General features: G+C 41.7%; 3 protein-coding genes across 3 annotated transcripts in view; 2 read left to right on the top strand and 1 right to left on the bottom strand.

Moving 5' to 3' along the window:
- The window catches only part of LOC311245311 (DNA topoisomerase I, mitochondrial), a gene marked incomplete at its 5' end in the record, with an annotated part of 133,821 nt that extends 125,245 nt beyond the window's left edge, over positions 1-8,576 (top strand). The window contains 4 exons of the mRNA XM_084335147.1: positions 1,269-1,396; positions 1,895-1,995; positions 5,392-5,541; positions 8,235-8,576. Of these exons, the coding sequence (XP_084191273.1) occupies positions 1,269-1,396; positions 1,895-1,995; positions 5,392-5,541; positions 8,235-8,337 (482 nt within the window). The 3' untranslated portion in view covers positions 8,338-8,576. The remainder of the gene's footprint in view (positions 1-1,268; positions 1,397-1,894; positions 1,996-5,391; positions 5,542-8,234) is intronic.
- A 1,526-nt stretch (positions 8,577-10,102) lies between these two features.
- Positions 10,103-14,898, bottom strand: hsbp1b (heat shock factor binding protein 1b). Its single transcript, XM_084334367.1, has 4 exons — positions 14,715-14,898; positions 13,486-13,552; positions 12,325-12,451; positions 10,103-10,668 (listed from the first exon to the last, which is right to left on the bottom strand). Exons 1-3 carry the CDS (start codon positions 14,757-14,759, stop codon positions 12,330-12,332), a joined length of 234 nt encoding a protein of 77 aa, XP_084190493.1. The 5' UTR covers positions 14,760-14,898; the 3' UTR covers positions 10,103-10,668; positions 12,325-12,329.
- A 48-nt stretch (positions 14,899-14,946) lies between these two features.
- The window catches only part of LOC311245310 (solute carrier family 66 member 2), a gene marked incomplete at its 3' end in the record, with an annotated part of 226,320 nt that continues 222,694 nt past the window's right edge, over positions 14,947-18,572 (top strand). The window contains exon 1 of the mRNA XM_084335146.1: positions 14,947-14,993. The remainder of the gene's footprint in view (positions 14,994-18,572) is intronic.

The raw sequence follows: 18,572 nt of genomic DNA, 5'->3' as shown, positions 1-18,572 counted from the left end.
AGCTCTCTGTTACCAGTTTCTCTAGTCATTCAGCTCTGAACTCTGTTACCAGTTTATCTAGTCCTTCAGCTCTCTGTTACCAGTTTCTCTAGTCATTCAGCTCTGAACTCTGTTACCAGTTTCTCTAGTCCTTCAGCTCTCTGTTACCAGTTTCTCTAGTCCTTCAGCTCTCTGTTACCAGTTCCTCTAGTCCTTCAGCTCTCAGCTCTGTTACCAGTTCCTCTACTCCTTCAGCTCTGTTACCAGTTCCTCTAGTCCTTCAGCTCTCTGCTTCTACAGTATCAAAACGTATCATCATAGTGTCCTGATAGCAGTGTCACTTGCTCCCCTCTCATCTCAGTGGGAGCACATTGTTGACAGCAGGGGGTTATACCAGCAGCCTGGAATCACATCTATGTGTGTGTCTTCATGTCTGTGACTGTATCTGTTATGTGTGTCTTTCCTTCTGTCTGTGTGGTTGTGACTGTGTCAGGAGGCACTTTTGGACCAAACTGTTCTGGGGACTCCCTGAAAGGAACTACCCCCTGGGGAGCTCCCCAGATAATTACATACCTTTAAGGCTTTCTTTCCTGTTTGAATTTGCACTGCCAATAGGAACGCTGCAGTGGTGTTAGCTGGCCGTGTTTTCCCCTTCTCTGGAGACGGTGGCTGGGCTTGTAGTGAGAAAGCTGCATCCTATAGCCTCGTCTTGCTTGGCCAAATAGCAAGCATTGGAAATAATGTTACTTCACCTTTAAACACAACAGCACTGCTTAACTTGTACAATCTTGTTGTAACGAAGAGATTCGCTGAAAAAGGTCATACTTTTTGTGAGATCAGTAGGTTGATAAACTTCTAATACTAATTTCACGTAAGCATTTCCTGGTTGAGGAGATGAGTGGTAAAATGGCCAATAGCGAACATGAAACTGTTCTGACGGCACAATATTGATGGAACTGAGAGATTCACAGGGTAACATTCTTGTTTTAATGTATAGGGTTAGAGGAAGTTGACTCGGGTGTTGACACAGAGATGATGCCATGGACATGGGATGACATCTGGACCAATCACAGTACACTTCTGAAGGAGGAGCTAAAAAAGTCCCTCCAAACGGTGTTCTAAGAACAACGATCGTCCTCAGTTCCTGCAGTGTGGACACAGAAAAGGGGATAGTTCCTCCAGTAGTTATTAGAACTATGAAAAGGTTCCTCCGGTCCTTGTGTACATGTGTGACTGACGGCATTGATTACGTTTTTGTCTCTTCTATCTCCATGTTCTATCTCTGTCAGTGTCCGACAGCGAGGCAGAGAAGCTGCTCTCCTATAACAGGGCCAACAGAGCAGTTGCAATCCTCTGTAACCACCAGCGGGCGCCGCCAAAGACCTTCGATCAGTCCATGGCTAACTTGCAGGCCAAGGTACGGACAGGAGCCATTTGGCTGCATTGTTTCCTCTGCATAACCCAGTGTGTGTTTTTATATTTTTATTTGTATTAAAATAAAAGGTACATGTATCTAATGTTAGTGAGGGCATGTCTACTTTGTACACTTAACTGATTTTATAACTTTTTTTATTTACCTACTGTATGTCCTATTTTGTAATGTTTTATGTCAGCCCTTTATGGGGCGGGTGTTGCAAATTAGCTTTGGCTACAAACACTATGATACAGGCATTAGATCTCTATGTATTTGTATATCAACTTGAGGTACACATACATTCCTGAAATGTTTGATAGTTAGATAGACAATAAGCTATTTAGAACATTTTAAATTCATTGTAAATCACAATATAAATCTGTTAATATATCTTAACCTGCCTGTCTCTAAACAACGCTGCTGTAAAATGAAAAAAAGAAAAACATCACTACTCTACATATTGTGATGCTTAACCAAAGCATGCTGGTCTACGCCTTCCAGATCGATGCCAGGAAGGAGCAGCTGGTTGCGGCCAGGACGGACGTGAAACAGGCCAAGAAGGAAGCCAAGGCCAAAGACAGATCCGACCCAAAGCAACAGGCGTGAGTGCCACTGCAACAAGGTTGAGAATCGGAAGGCATTTAATTGAAATCGGGAGATGAATAAATGAAGACCCCGACCCTAAATATCTCTATCGAATCCATCTCGAGCTCCATCCTCCATCCATTTTTATTGATCATCCAGTCACAGGTCAATTGGGGGGTGTCTATGTGTATACTAGACCTAAGCTCCTTTGACGCTCCATGGAACAACATTGATTGATTGATTGATTGATTGATTGATTGATTGATTGATTGATTGATTGAAAACTTTATTAACAGATTGCAGAATGGGTACAATACAGTACGGCTCAATGCACACAATTGTTAAGGGGATGCAGACCAGAGAAAGACCCCCATTTTCAATTCATCATGACATATATGACATACACGACATACAGATATACAGTACTGAGACAGAGATCCTAAAAGAAAATATATACATATATACATTCGAGGGGTAATAAACTGTACATTGGAGGTGGTTGGGTGGGTGGGTGGGTTTGGACAATTACCGGGGCCAGTTTTGAATTGCAGCCTCCCCGTAGGTGCTCTTTGAGAGAGGTTTTGAAGGAGGGTAGGGATTCACATTATTTTACGGCTGTGGGTAGGGGACGTTCCACATTGTTGTGGCATATTTGCGAAACGTGTTTACACCACCTGTTCACCGTCAAAAACTACCTGTAGGACTGCCCCGTTTCTTCGTTTTGGACCCATGGAAATGTTAGTAATTCTATTTTGAAGTTGTTAGTCAAAAGAGAGAGAGAAAAAGGCAGGCATTTTCTCAGGTTTTCTCTCGCATCTCACCTGCTCCATGACGAGCGAGGGGTCTCCTACATTTTCAGAAGCCTAGAGAGCCTAGTCTCGACTCATCATCATGAGTTATGCATGTGACATTTATTATATTTATTGTATATGTCTTTGGAGACCGACTTCACCTATTGCACCAAGAGCAGCCTTCACTTACGCCAATTCCAGGAATATGAGTTATTATAGATATAATTTATCTGTTCAAAAGTTGTTCAAAAGAAAGCGCAACAGTACAGATGCCGAGTACAGTATGAGGAGGTAAAATACATATTCATAATTATGTCAATATTAAAACAATGTGATGCGTTGATTAGGCACGTTTCCAATGAATATTAGGTTTGAAAATGCATGTGCCATATTTTACATATAATGTTAATTGATTAATTTGATTACATCTTTTGTACAATAATTGTTGGAAAGAAAATATATATATATATATTCCGGTATACACCATGTCCATTTCCGGTCTTCTATCCAAATACAGATACGTTTGTTGGTTGAACAGATAGATAATGACGTATGTGTATATATATATATATATATATATATTGTTTTTCTTGCCAATGGTGAAAATGAACAGAGTTGACGTTGCATTTGGGGTGAGAAGTGAAGTGACATTTTACAGGAGGAGTATATGTTTATGTAGCTAACTAGCCTATTTTTGAGAGTTAGCTACATTGCTAACACTAAATGAGTGGATCTTGTAATTACGAGAACGCACTGTGATCATCTAGAGCAGCTAGAGCAGCCTTCATTATCCTGAAGAACATCTGGGCCACAAGGGAAATGGTAGCTACACCAACAAAGGTGCGCATCTTCAACTCCAACGTTGAAGGCTCCAACTCCAACTGGGTCAGAGACATGACAAAAAAGATGTTGCAGAAGATCCAGACATTCATTAACGGCTGTCTGAGGCGCATCTTCAGAATCAGGTGGCCTGATAAAATCAGCAATAAGGAGCTGTGGCAGAGAGGAAGCCTGGAGGCGTGAATACTTTACCCAAGGCAGTTGTCCTTCCGCGTTCGGTTTGCGCGCCCTGATTGGCCTCTCAGCGCCCAATCGCGTTAGCCCTACTATCGCCACACTACTCGCTCAATATACTACTATGCGCTGTGCTCTCTGTCTGAAGCGGAGCGGGGCTCTGCTGTGCTTACAGTTGATGCAATACACGATACTAACTAGAGAGATTAGCGTCACATAGCTGGCCTTTTTCTGAAAACCCAAGCACATATTGTTCCATCATATGCCTTCAGTTGATCATGACATCCTCTCTTATTTTGACTATTAAAAAGCCTCCATAATTTAGTAAATAAAGCTGTAGCCAGCCAGCTAGCATTGGTGCTTTCAAAATGCTATCCACATTAGCTACATAGCTAACAAACTAAATACAATACAGTGGTATCCTGAGGTAACGTTAAATACGTTTGCTAGTTGAAATGACTGGACACACACGGGGACAAGTTAAACATCAATCAATTAATTTATTCCAACAGGTAGTTTGAGCTGCTTGTGAGCCGAGGTCTTTCTATCCTCTCCGTTGGAAACTAATGACGTTACGTTAGCTCGAAAAAGCACAGAGTAGTTAGGCGGTTGGGCGCTGGATCAGGGCGTGCAAACCGAACGCGGAAGGACAACTGCCTTGGGTAAAGTATTCACGCAGCCTGGAGCCAGTAGAGAGCCGGAGACGGAAGTGGGGATGGATTGGTCACACCTTGCCTAAACCAGCAGCTACCATCACACGCCAGGCCCTGACGTGGAACCCCCAGGGGAAGCGGAAGAGAGGAAGGCCCAGAAACAGCTGGAGGCGGGACACTGAGGCAGAGCTGAAGAGACGTGGTACCAGCTGGGGAGAGGCGGAGAAGACGGCCCAAAGCCGTGCTGGATGGAGAAGAGTCGTCGATGGCCTATGCTCCGCTTGGAGTTAAGGGGCCAAGAAGAAGAAGACTGTGAGAATCTATCACACCTCTGAGTCTAACCCTGGGGGTCGCAAAAATATTTTGAAATATATTAATGATATTCGGTAGGCAGTAGGTGCCTTTTTTCTTCTGAAATGAATAATATTATGAAGTATATAGTCCTCATCCAACTATTAATCGAGTAAATAAATATTTGTAGGACTTCAAAGTTGAGTTTGAAGGTTCAGAATTTTGGAACACTGTTCCTCACCCTGGATACCCACAGCTCTGGCCAGACAGAACTAATGCAAAGTGAATGGGGCCACACCCCAGTATTTACAAGTCCTGAAATAAACGCTGAAACGTACTTTGGGTGCACTGGAGTAGGTTTCAGGCAGCGTTTGCTTCAGGGCTCGTACGGAGTGGAGCGTCGCTCCGTTGACGTCGCGTCGGTCTTGTGGCTAACTAGCCAGAGCGGCGGGTATCCAGCGTGAGGAGCGGCATTGACGGACGGGCGCAATCTAACAGGCTCCGTAGAACGGGGAGTGTCAAATGAACCGCCTAATCAGTGGAAAGTATCGGCATAATGAAATCCTTGGGTAAGAAAAAGTGCCTTTGACTTGCTATTTTGTCTTCCTCCTAAGACTCGAGACCCGTGATGTGATCTTGGTTAAATCGTGTGCGTTTCCCGCAGGTTGGTGGAGCGTAAGAGGGCTGCGGTGAAGCGCTGCGAGGAGCAGCTGATGAAGATGGAGCTGCAGGCGACGGACAAGGAGGAGAACAAGCAGATCGCGCTGGGCACCTCCAAGTTAAACTATCTGGACCCCCGCATCAGTGTGGCCTGGTGAGAACACACACACACACACACACACACCCTCCAAACTAAACTACCTGGACCCCCACATCAGTGTGGCCTGGTGGGAACACACACACCCTCCAAACTAAACTATCTGGACCCCCGCATCAGTGTGGCCTGGTGAGAACACACACACACACACCCTCCAAACTAAACTACCTGGACCCCCGCATCAGTGTGGCCTGGTGAGAACACACACACACACCCTCCAAACTAAACTACCTGGACCCCCGCATCAGTGTGGCCTGGTGAGAACACACACACACACCCTCCAAACTAAACTACCTGGACCCCCGCATCAGTGTGGCCTGGTGAGAACACACACACACACAGACCTCCTCCAAACTAAACTACCTGGACCCCTGCATCAGTGTGGCCTGGTGAGAACTGAGAACACACACACACACACACACACACCCTCCAAACTAAACTACCTGGACCGACCCATCAGTGTGGCCTGGTGAGAGCGCACACACACACACACACACCCTCCAAACTAAACTATATGGACGGGCCTGATATTTCGGCCCCAGCCCTTGGCATTCAGGCCCGGCCCTACCCCTAGCCCGACAATTAAGCAATTACTAAGCCCTAGTCTGACTAAAAGCCAGAGGCCAATATTACATTGTGATGACAGACGCATGTCTCGCACACACACACACACACACACACACACACACACACACACACACACACACACACACACTCACTCTCTCACACATAACTGCTCGTCTGCCATTTCAGCACCAGGCAGGTGCTGTCGCACCTCGCTGCCTATACCTCTCTCAGCAACAATTAAATGCCCCCACACTGCAGCGCAGACAGACTAAAACATGAATGTCATCATGACTAAAAAACACTCATAAACCAGCAGCCAATTAATTTGAGTAAATCAGGACTGATGAACGTCACGTCAGCAACAAAAACCCTCTTGCCTTGAACAACGTTAACGAAACTTCGCCAACTGGCTAAATCCAAGAACAGCGCTGTCTGTTCCCCTCTCCTCGAGCGTTCTCCCTGCGGTCAAAATGCTTCCAAAATGCAGCTTTCCTGCATTGGGAACTTTTCAAAAGCTGTCCCTTTACTATTTTATCTGTTAGCTTATCCATCTTGACTCAGACACGAGGCTTGCACTCTCTGATCTGATGACAGCGCTACGTTACGTTACGGCGCAAAAAAGAAAGTGAAAGCAGCGCCGAGCCCGAATTATTTATTTAAAAACAAAGCCCTACCAAGCCCGAACCCGTTGGGTCGGGCAGGGATGCAGTCCGCTAATATGGACTCCCGCATCAGTGTGGCCTGGTGAGAGCACACACACACGCACACACACACACACACACACACACACACACACATACATGTATTCAGACTCGTGTTCCAGAGTAATGTGGCACCTTGAAGCCCAGTGAGACATGTAAATGTGATGAATGGACTATACAAGTACACTTGACTGGTCGCTCGCTCACTCTCACGTACCACCTTGGCATAGAATACTTTCCCAATGGAGAAAATAAGGAACTTTGTATTCTTATCCTAGGAGTAGAATCGTGCTTCTAGGCCGATTCTATAGCTGGGTTTGGTAACGCTAACTTGTTTTGAATTGTCAATTTAAATGTTTTAATTGTATAATTGTTGTAGGATGGAGGATCTGTTTGCTTGTTACACAGGAAGACTGTTGTTTGTGACTGAAATATAATAACTTTAAATAGCTTCTCATTTTAATGATCTCTTTCTTCCCACACATCAGATTTGTAATTAATTATCTCCTTCTCTACTTTGCTAAACCCCACACACGAGTTAAACCCATTTAACATCAGGTAGGCAGTAGTCTCGATCCCAGAACACAGCTAATTTATTAATCAAAGTAAATGTATTGCTTGAAATCACACAGGGCAATCAGTCTGAACATTTTGTTAACCTTCAGACGTCAAACCCTGGCTAAAGGGTGAGGAATACCTATGTAATTTCTCAGTGTCTAAATAACATTTTGGACAGACTAGGCAAAACTCACTTTCCATAATGGATTAACAATATTATAGCGGTGGCTCAACATAGTATAGTAATCTTGTGGAAACACTGTACTAGTATAAACTAACCATAGTAGAATAGTAACCTTGTGGAAACACTGTACTAGTATAAACTAACCATAGTAGAATAGTGACTTGGAGAAACACTGTACTAGTATAAACTAACCAATAACCATAGTAGAATAGTAACCTTGTGTAAACACTGTACTAGTATAAACTAACCATAGTAGAATAGTAACTTGTGGAAACACTGTACTAGTATAAACTAACCATAAACTATGATTACCGGTTACTAGAAGTGCACCAACGGCACTTTTTCCTGATCAAGTACTTGATTTTGACTAGTACCCACCGATACCGAGTACTTGATAGTACTGTACTGTGTTAATGTTGAAAAATTGACAGCTACTTGACAGGAAAATATTCTTTATAGTTATATTTATGTTTTTGATAATCCTTATCATTAAATAGCATCATGCTCATACTCAGTCCATGGTACCTGTGACATGAATCGATACTATGAGTATTTTAACCTGGTACTTTGTGATGACCTGCAGGGTATCCGTGCACCTCCATCGGTTACTGAGGACTGCTTTATTGCCGCGGGTATCATCCTCACACCGTGTCCTTGTTTCTCCCTCTGACCTCCTCCAGGTGTAAGAACATGGAGGTGATTCTGGACAAGATTTACAACAAGAGCCAGCGAGACAAGTTTGCCTGGGCCATCGACATGACGGAGGCAGACTTTGAGTTTTAATGTAAAAACAAGCTCACATTGTGCTTCTTCTGAATACTATCATGGTGACTAGCAGTCTTTCTGCAGATACTTTGGATTATAATGGGTAAGAATGTGCTTCTTTTTTAACCCATTTAGACCTAAAACCCCTGCTAATAATGCATTCAATAACCTGTATACACACACACAAATGTGTTTCCCTGTTTCAATGGATTAAGACATCACTATATTGACATCATGTTTACTTTCTGTTCTTTTCTTAAGGATTTAGATTGTTTGGACGGAGCCATGTTTTATGTTTTTTTTTACCTGTTTTACTGCTGTTGGCACTTTATTTTCTTTAGAACATGGCTGTTGGTCATTTGATTTTGAGTTGGAATAAATGTCTGTATTTTTTTTACATTTAAGTGGAATAAAGCTTGGTATGAAAAGTAACATTGGAGTCTCTGTGCAGGGGTTGGTGATACAAATGCTACTGATGATGTTAGCCAATACTCTTACTAGGTGAAGAAGAATGGTTTTGGACTAGGGATGCACGATATATCTGTGACCATATTGGTATTGGCCGATGGCGATTCTTCTTTTTTAACCTTTGTCTGAAAACTTAAGTGTTACACTCTTACCATTAGGGGACTAAATGTTCCTCTTCAAAAACACCATAAAAAGATTATATGTTGAAATAATTGTCCACTTTTTTTTATATAAATCTTTTATTCAACTTCAGCCCTGATCATAATCACCAAATATTCAATGCAATTTAACCCTTTAAATGCCAGTATTTGTGATGACATCACAAATTATTGTAAAAAAAATATATATATATATCCACTTTGCATTTGATATATTGAAAATATTTAACAATAATTTGAGATGCCATCACACACACTGGCATTTAAAGGGTTACAATTCTAAAAGTAATTGAATGTGGTGGTTATGATCGGGGCTGAAGTTGAATAAAAGATTTATGAAAGTGGAAAATTATTTCAAAATTCTTATGGTGTTTAAGAGGACCGTTTAGTCCCTTAATGGTAAGAGTAACCACTGCAAAGTTATCAAAACAATTCATCTCGATTGGGTTAATATATATATAATTATTGGTCCGATGAGCCAAACTGGGCAGATATATATTGGCAAACATCAACCATTAGAAGGCTCAAACCTGATATTATCAATATGTACAATGTTGTGCTGCGAATGGAAGACCTGCTGTCTAATGTTGTGCACTTTCTGCACAAATGAGCGTTATTCTTTTAGTATTAGTTCTGACCATCAGCAGCTCAGATTTAACATTTTGATATCACAGATGCAAGTCTTCATTTTCTGGCTTTAGGACATACATTGTTCATGCGCACCAAATAGTTCATGCTCACCAAATAGCATGGGAATACTAACTGGTTCATATCATTCTCACTACTAGGGATGCTCGATATTGGCTTTTTTACCGATACCGTAATTGTCCAACACTTAATTAACGATACCGATATATGCAGGGTCCCCCCCTGAATAATTTCAGGTAATTAACATTACATATCTCTCGTGGAATTAACAACATTATGCATACTTGACAATAAAATCAGAATTTGTTCTTACTTGCTTGGGTAAATAAAGGTTATAAAAGTTTTTTTTTTTTTTTTTTTTTAAACCGATACCGATATATATATATCACATTTTAATGCCGATATCGGCTGATAATATCGGACATCCCTAGTTTTTACTGTTAATCACTCAGTCTAAGGACATGGGTCAATGTGTTCATTTCAATACACGAGACGAGACAATATTGTATTAAATTACTTTTTAATACAACAAAAATCAATCAGTCCGATTTGGAATGCTTCCCCACACTGTAACTTGGCACGAGAGAGAGAGTGCTGTTTCTTTAAATACCGCCGGCTTCAAAATGTCCATCCTACTGCTATCCATGTTGGCAGGGATGGAATAAGTGCTCCCATCCTGCCCGCAGCTAGGCCTTCTCATCCTCGGCCTGTGAAGAATATGACCCAATTCCTCTACGACCCTCTAGCCAGAATATGAATGTAGTCTTATCGGAAATGGAATGGAGATGTTCTGGAAAACCCCCTCTGGGCTAGTTCTCCAAAAACAACCGTACTCTCCATCCCTGTGTGTTTTAACAGTTCTCATCATGCTACTCTACAAACACCATTTTTTGCAAATCACTACATAGGAACTGTAACCATTATTATTACAATAGTCGATATATAAAAAAAGAAAATGCATCTCAAACAACACACCAAATCAATATAGTATGGTTAAATAAAAAATAACACATCTGCTGCTCCTGAAGATAGAACCGGTCAGAACCGCCTTCGCTCCAGCTTGTTACTTGGCAACCTGTCGGGAGAAAAATAACATGCTGTATTATTAGCACATTATGTGAAAGTACAGTCCTTTACTGAGGGGCTGTGCTCTATCCATCTAGTGTACTGACAATACAATACTGCCTCCTAAACGCTGGTCCAGGAGGATGTTACCGAGTGTACTGACTATACTAAACGCTGGTCCAGGGAGTGGGTACTGGTCCTTAGGATGTTAGAGAACGGGATTTACCTGTTTTTACCCAATGTATTTACCCCTTACATTGGTTAACTTGCCCTTTAATCTACCATTCTTGCCCTGAAGGAGGACATTCAAAAGCCTTCAAATAAAAAAAGCATTGTGCCATGTTTTAATCCTGAGATGTGCATGATTGTACTTGTGGAAAGTTTTGGGCAAGGCTCAAATATTGGAGGCCAACTCACCCAATGGGTGTACAACAATATCATACCCATATCATACCCTGCCATCTTTTCTTGACCCTCCAATCACAACTGTTGCAACACTTGTGATTGGAGGGTCAAGAAAAGATGGCAGAGCTCGAGGTCAATTGCACTGTGAGTGTTTGCGTACCAAATTGAAGGCAATGGTTTCCTATTTTAAATGCATGTGTTATACCCATTTTTGGGGTGATGTGGTTTAGGTTATGGTTCATGTAAATGTTTGGTTCAAACTACTTTTTAGGTGACAAAGATGGATTCCAACCCGGGACTTCAGAGTATGGTTCAGCCATACCCAGGGTTTGCACAAGGTCCTTGAAGTGCTTGATTTAAAAAAATTAAATAAAAGCCTGGATTTGGCCTTCCTTGAAAACTGCACATTTTTCAAATCAACCATTCGCATTGAAAGTTGTTCATGCATGATCAAATCGTTCTGAATCAAGAAGTTCTTTATTTAAAGTAACTAATTGTCTAATTGATTTTAAGCCATAAATATTGATCAGATTTTTTTTCTTATAAAAGACAGCATTTAAAAGTTAATTGTATCTCTTTAAATGCCATTTTAAAATGTAATGGTGCTTAGAAAAGTACTTGAAAGTCCTTGAATTTAATTTTGCAATGTCTGGAAACCCTGCCCAACTCACTCCATCGAGCGTTTGGACTGAGATTGGGGCAGCGTTCGGTTCCAGGGGAAAGTACGGTCACCTTCGCTCGAGGGGGGAATCCCGAACATGTCCGGATGAAAAGTGGCTGCCAAACAAAGTGGGATTCGGTTCCAACTTGTGTGAAGGGAGAGTATTATTTACATTCCCTCGATCACATCAGGGTTTTTGTAGCTGGGGGACTAAACGCCAAAAGCGGATGCTGGTTGTTTCCACAGTGGGATGGTCACGTTGGATCAGGAGGGTTGAATGGGATCATTAGCAGCAGGGCAGCTGTTGCATCGATCAGCTGGGCTGAACTAATTAAATACAATTGTAGGCCTATGGGAGGTGACAGAAAAAATAGCAAACTAAAATTAAGTCAGAATGGAGAAATTTAGTATATCGGCAAAGCATGCATGAGTGGAAAGACTAGAAAACAATAGCTGTTTACAAAGATGTGCATAAATATTAATTTGAGGAATTCCTATGAAGGGAAAAGGAGAGCTGGATGAGGAGAGACGGCAAACTGAAAACCTGAGGTCAGAATGGAGACCCATGTCGGGATGTGTCTCCATGGAACCACTCGTTACCTTCATTATGACCCTTGACCCTCCTTGGGCTTCTCTGGCGGCGCCTCAATCTCCTCCACGCCGGCCTGGGTCATGAGGTCAGCGATGTTCTTCTCCAGGTCGTCGATGCGTGTGCTCATCTCATCGAGTGGAGAAGCAGTTAAGAAACGACCACAACAACAGCAAGGGAGCTCATGGTGATGATGATGCAGCTTTTCAGCTTCTTTGTCATTTGTGTCAATGGAACCCCCCCCCCTCCCGGCAGCGCTGAGAGTTTAGCAGAGTGCCGAGGGCCATAGGTTGAAAATATTTCAAATTCAAGGTAAAGGGCCGCTCCCCTGGTTGGTTTTCAAATAGTCATCTAGTAATGACTTTCCCAACCTACAGCACAGACTGAGTGGGACTAAGTCATACCAAACGACAACAATCTGTTCAGATGGGGAACCCTGACCTAATGTATAAACATTACTCGTGGCAAGAAGGGGTCCTTCCATGAATAAGTTCAGAAACACCTGGTCTATGTCTCCATTTCTGTGTGTCCATCTTTCGCTAGCTCCTTGTCCCATGCTCTCAACCTAGTCAAGGAGACAAAAAAAAAAAAAAAAGGGGGAATCGACTTTTAAAAACAGTGATTGTGTAGGCCTATATGTAATATCAAAGACTAAGCATTATGATTTGTGTATGATCATATATATATATATAAATATACACACACACACGAGAGCCTCTTAAGCTGATACGGTTGTGTATACGATAGGAGCGACTATACCAAACGGATAGCCCCTTTTTTCGTGACTGATGCACGCCAACAAGGTTTGGCCGAGTGAATCCACAGTCACTTGCTAGTCCATAGCCAACCAACCTAGATTTACCATGAAGGACTGGTTCTGCCCGAACCGTTCGTTATACAAGTATCACAGAGAAATTTCAAAGGTACTCAGTTGCACAAGGGTTTCGGACAGAGATACGTGATGGTTTGAAAGCTCTGCGTTGCTAATAAACATTTTAAATAATTTTTATAAACTGGTCAACACTGCTCAAAACGGCTTTAGCTGCCTGATGCGCCGGCGCTGTGATCACCTTGTTGGCGTGCATCACAGTCACGAAAGGGGCTACCAAAACGGAGTGAAAGCATTGATTTGTTGCCGGACAGCGGTGTGAAACCGGGTGTGTAAAGGATATTTCTTCCAATGATCTGGTCAGACATGGTCTGGAACTTGTCCTGCATTTGTTGCAGCAGTGTCTGGACCTGAGAAACAAGGACACAATGAAATTGTTATGTTTTGTGAAATGGTGAGTGACTAATATAATTAGAATGCATAGAAAGGGAACTCTTTGCGATTGTGGTTAATCTTATTCTTAATAGACTAAATGGAACAGTCTCATCAAGAGCAGTGTTTTATGGATGCAGAATGTTCCAATATAAACCTCACAATGCCATGGCAACGAATCGGCTGCCGCTTTCTAACCACTAATGTACATGAGGTCTATGAAACGAATGAGGGATAACAGCAAGAAAACTATTGTAATCTATTTTTACAATGGTAAAATAAAATTACATATTTTCTGGGCAATAAATGTAGATGTTCATGAAAAATAAAACTGCAGATTAATTTTGCACATAACCTCACATCCATTAAAAAGTTCATCATTCACATTAATTTAGTTTGACAGTTATAGAGGGTAAATTAGTCTGAAATGGAGAGTTACCAGAGTCATCAGGGACATTGAATCATCGTGTTGTGTTCATTACAACTCAATGAAAGCAGGGTATTGCTACCGTTTGGATGTGTGAGATTGAGCCAAATGAAATCAGCATTGTTTTTTGGTGAAGTGCAACTTTCAGTGATGTGACTGGAACCAAGATACGGTTTGTTGGGACCAGATGGTTTCAAATGAAGGAATCCCGAATACTAACCCGTTTTAGATGAGAGTAACTGGGATTGTTAAAAAAAAAAAGTTTCTGCTTGCTCCTTAATTTCCATGACAACGTCTATGACAACAGTCTAAGAAGGGCAGCTACCTCAACTGTACCAAACGACCATTCATAATGGGGATATGAAGTTAAATCTCTACCTGTAGTCTTTATTATTATTATTTTCTAAATAAAACTACAATAATACAATCATGTAGTGTGCTATGTTGTATGGCTGGCCTACAAGAACACAGCATGCAAGGAGGCTAATCGTGTTAGCTGCAAGGAACAGTTAACATGATATTCCCTGTTGTAACATCGTGGATCATAAATGATCCTAGATTCAGGAACCCCGTGCATCGATTGCTACAATTATCGATTATCGTCGTACAATTCCAGCGTGTGTAGATGCTTCTCTGGCTACAGTATAAGCTAAATGATTAGCGAGCAAGCTACCGTCGGTTCGCCATCATCATCACAAGCCTCTAATACTCACCACATTGGTAAGATCCTGCACCGACTTGGGATCTGTTTCAGCCATGACCGTGTGGAATTAAAATAGATCGTATTACAAATGAGTAATTGGCGATAGCAGCGCCCGTCAGGAGGAGATATAGTAGATGTAGAGATGGGAGAGTTCCCTATCGAGCACCACCACCACCAGTCAAGCAGAGTCAGCTGTTTTTTCCTAAATACACAGATCATCATCTCGCGAGTGTTGCGGTGAGAGTTGGGTTTTTGAGGAGGAACGTGGAACATTGAGTTCTTTAATAAGGTGAGTTTTCACGGGCTTTTATTTTATTAACTAGTCAATATACACTGACACACTTAGTTCAAGAATAGCTGCCATTATTGGCGTAGACCTGTCGTTTTGGTGCACTATGAATTGAACATGGGGGACCCTGATGTAAACAAGACGAAAGTATTTCTCTGGTCTGCATCATTCCCTTAATTTTTAACAATTGTGTGTATTGAGCCGTACTGTATTGTACCCATTCTGCAATCTGTTAATACAATTTTCATTCATTCTTGAGTTGGCTGAGCAAGATAGCCTACAAAGTAATTGTGTGTGTAGAGGCTATTGCGCGCGCGTGTGTGTGATGGTATTTTGGATAATGTTTGGTTATGCGCACGCACGCATCTCCTCTCTTGTTTAGTTTAGTTTGTTATGTTTGCTTGTGTGGTTTGAAAGTGTTAAGCTGTCAAGTTTCAGAACTTCATGCAGCCTATTCACTGTGTGAAGGAGGTGTCTGAGTTTCACCGCTGTTTGCAAACTCAAGTTAACTGAATGAAAGGTGATATTGGTGATGAGGTGACATTGGGTGTTGTCGGAACTATAAGCGTTATATCTGTTATAATATGATGCAATCTGTGTATGCTGATTTTTTTTAACATATGAGCCGCGTAAAATGCGGCGAATATGCAATCATACTAGATGACCCCCGATGAATTGAAAATGGGGGACGAAAGTCTTTCGCTGGTCTGCATCCCCTTAACAAGCTGTACTGTCTGTATTTGTACCCATTCTGCAATCTGTTAAATAAAGTTTTCAATCAATCAATCAGATAATTTACATTTTTAATCTCTATTTTCAGAAGTTGAAATGGCTCTAGATATAACTATGAAGATGTTCTCTTGGCTTTTTTTTTTTTTTTTTTTTTTTTTTAAACAATGTCCCTGTCACCACAGAGTCCATGCTGACTCCAGACCTGTTGCAGCTCACATGCCTGGGCAGTTCCCACACACTTTCTGCAGACTCTAGAGTCTAGTAGCTCAGTAGCCTCAGTTTTGAAATGTGTAAAGGAGTTCAGGCATGTTGTTATAAGCCCAACCCCTACAAGCTATGCTCCCATGCTTACATAACAGAGCTTGTTCTGTAGGACTGGCCCACTCAACCAAGGTATGTGCTCTGGACAGTGTCATGCAGGTATACAGTAGGTACATTGATATGAACTGTCTTACAGTAGCCTACAGTGTGCCATGGGAAGACAGCCTTGGAGTTTGTCAGTGATGTTTAGGACTAACTAAAAATATATATATATATATATATATATATATATATATTATAATAATAATAACACCTTTCATACAGAAACTGCAGCTCAAAGTGCTTCACAACAGGAAAAAAGACAGGCATAAAATGAGCACATAAAGTGCAGACATATAAAATCTGAGTTGTTCACATTAGGATCTAACATCCCAACAGGCCACCTTGTTTATATATAGACATGATTGAGTACCTGTCAAGGGCTGCTCTGTGAGTTGTTCTTTCGGTCATAAGTATTTGCACTCACCTTGCATTTTGAATCACTATAACTAATACATGTTCTCTAGAAATGTTCAGAGATATATGTGTAATGGATGGTATCGTGAAGCGCAGTCAAGAAGGGCTGGGGTGAGTAGCGGTGCTATGGGTTAAACTCACTCTCACATCCTCAAAAGACAGATAGACACGTTGCGAAGTAGTGAATTCACCTCTTGGTATAGTGGTCTGTGTTGTTGCCTGCGGCGTGGGAGACCCGGGTTCGACTCCCACTCGGGGCATCGAAGTGCCTTGGGTGGAGTGGAGTGAGTTTGAGAGGGTGAGTGTAACGGATGGTATCGTGAAGCGCAGTCAAGAAGGGCTGGGGTGAGTAGCGGTGCTATGGGTTAAACTCACTCTCACATCCTCAAAAGACAGATAGACACGTTGCGAAGTAGTGAATTCACCTCTTGGTATAGCGGTCTGTGTTGCTGCCCGCGGCGTGGGAGACCGGGGTTTAACTCCCACTCGGGGCATCGAAGTTTGAGGTGACGTTGTCACAACCATTACATATGCATATTTAGGTTTATCTTTTTTATTGGAAGAATTTGTACATATTTATACATTTCAGTTATCCAAATTATACAACTTCCATTTCCTTCCCCATTCCTATCCCCTAATCCCACCCCATCCCACCCAGTGAGGGCGACGACAAACATACATGTAAAATAAAAAATAAAAAATTTAAATAATTAAACATAAATACAGATGTGACAGACAAAGCTACGCAAAAAGAAATTAAGTAAAATTAAAAGAAAACAAAAATCTATAAATAGGAAAGACTGTAATAATAATATATAATATAAGTAATACTCTCCATTTTAGTAGCGTAATTTCCAGATGGTAAAACAAATAAAATGGAAAGTAAATTTAACACCCTTAGCAGACCACCACAATGCCATCTCCCCAGCCATACGTGGGCCAGCAGTGTCAGAAAGGTAGATGGGGGGAGGAGGGGGGTCATGGGGTCCCAAGTTTGGAAGGAGTCATATGGGTTTTGAAATGAGATAGGAAGGGCTGCCATGTTTTGTGGAAGGTATCTGTGTGGCCTTGTGTTGTAAATCAGATTTTCTCTATATGTATAAGAGACATACCATCCCTCATCCAGTGTAAGTGTGAAGGGGGAGTGGCTGCCTTCCAGTTGAATAGGATGAGGCGTCTGGCAATGAGTGAGGCAAAGGCCATGGCATTGGATTGCCCAATAGATATTGCAGCGTTCTCCGGTGTCAGACCAAATAATGCAATAAGAGGGCATGGGTCAACATTCATAAAAAATATGTCTGAATAAGATTTTAAAATGTTCAGAGATATATGCACATTTAAAACGTCACTGAGGTATCAATAGCTATACGACCACCATCCAGTCCTCCGTATCCCCACACACCCCTAGACACCTTCCACCTGGTATCATCCCCAAAGCAATGAGGGACTTGGTTGGAAGATTGTCATCCTTATGGCTGAGTTATGTGTAATAGCAGATGTCCACACAGGGTAATAAGACACTGTTTATCCTCCAGACAACTCTCTCACCCTGGCTAGGAATGAGGGCTTAGCTGAGCCTACTACTGAGTAAAGTCAAGTCAAGAGTTTTATCTGTCACGGCATACAAGGCATACAGTGAAATGCGGGTGGTCATGCCCGCAGCGATTGTGCAATAATACAAGTAATACGAATAAGACATAACAGGTATAATGTACATAAAGTTTAAAAAAAATGCATGGTAAAAGTCAAGACATGCTGAGTGATAGTGCAATACAGTGTGAAGCTACGGATGAGGCACTGGGTCTTATGTACACTACTATACAATACTATACTATGCAATATACAGTTATACTATATATCCTTATGCTATCTTGCTATATCCATCTATTACTATACAAGAACCACTCCCGTCCTTATAAGATTATGGCGCTCAGAATATGCAACAACTTCTAGATATTATATATAGATTATAGATAACACAGTCATATCATAATTACATACTTAGAGGGATATTTCAGTTGAGTAGAACTTGATGAGTTTCAGCAGTCTTACCTCTATGTAAGTGCATCT

Source organism: Notolepis coatsorum, assembly GCF_963971535.1.
Source record: "Notolepis coatsorum genome assembly, chromosome: 18".
NCBI classification, from domain to species: Eukaryota; Metazoa; Chordata; class Actinopteri; order Aulopiformes; family Paralepididae; genus Notolepis; species Notolepis coatsorum.
The sequence above is the reverse complement of the archived record's forward strand: the minus strand, read 5'-3'. Positions and strand labels throughout refer to the sequence as shown.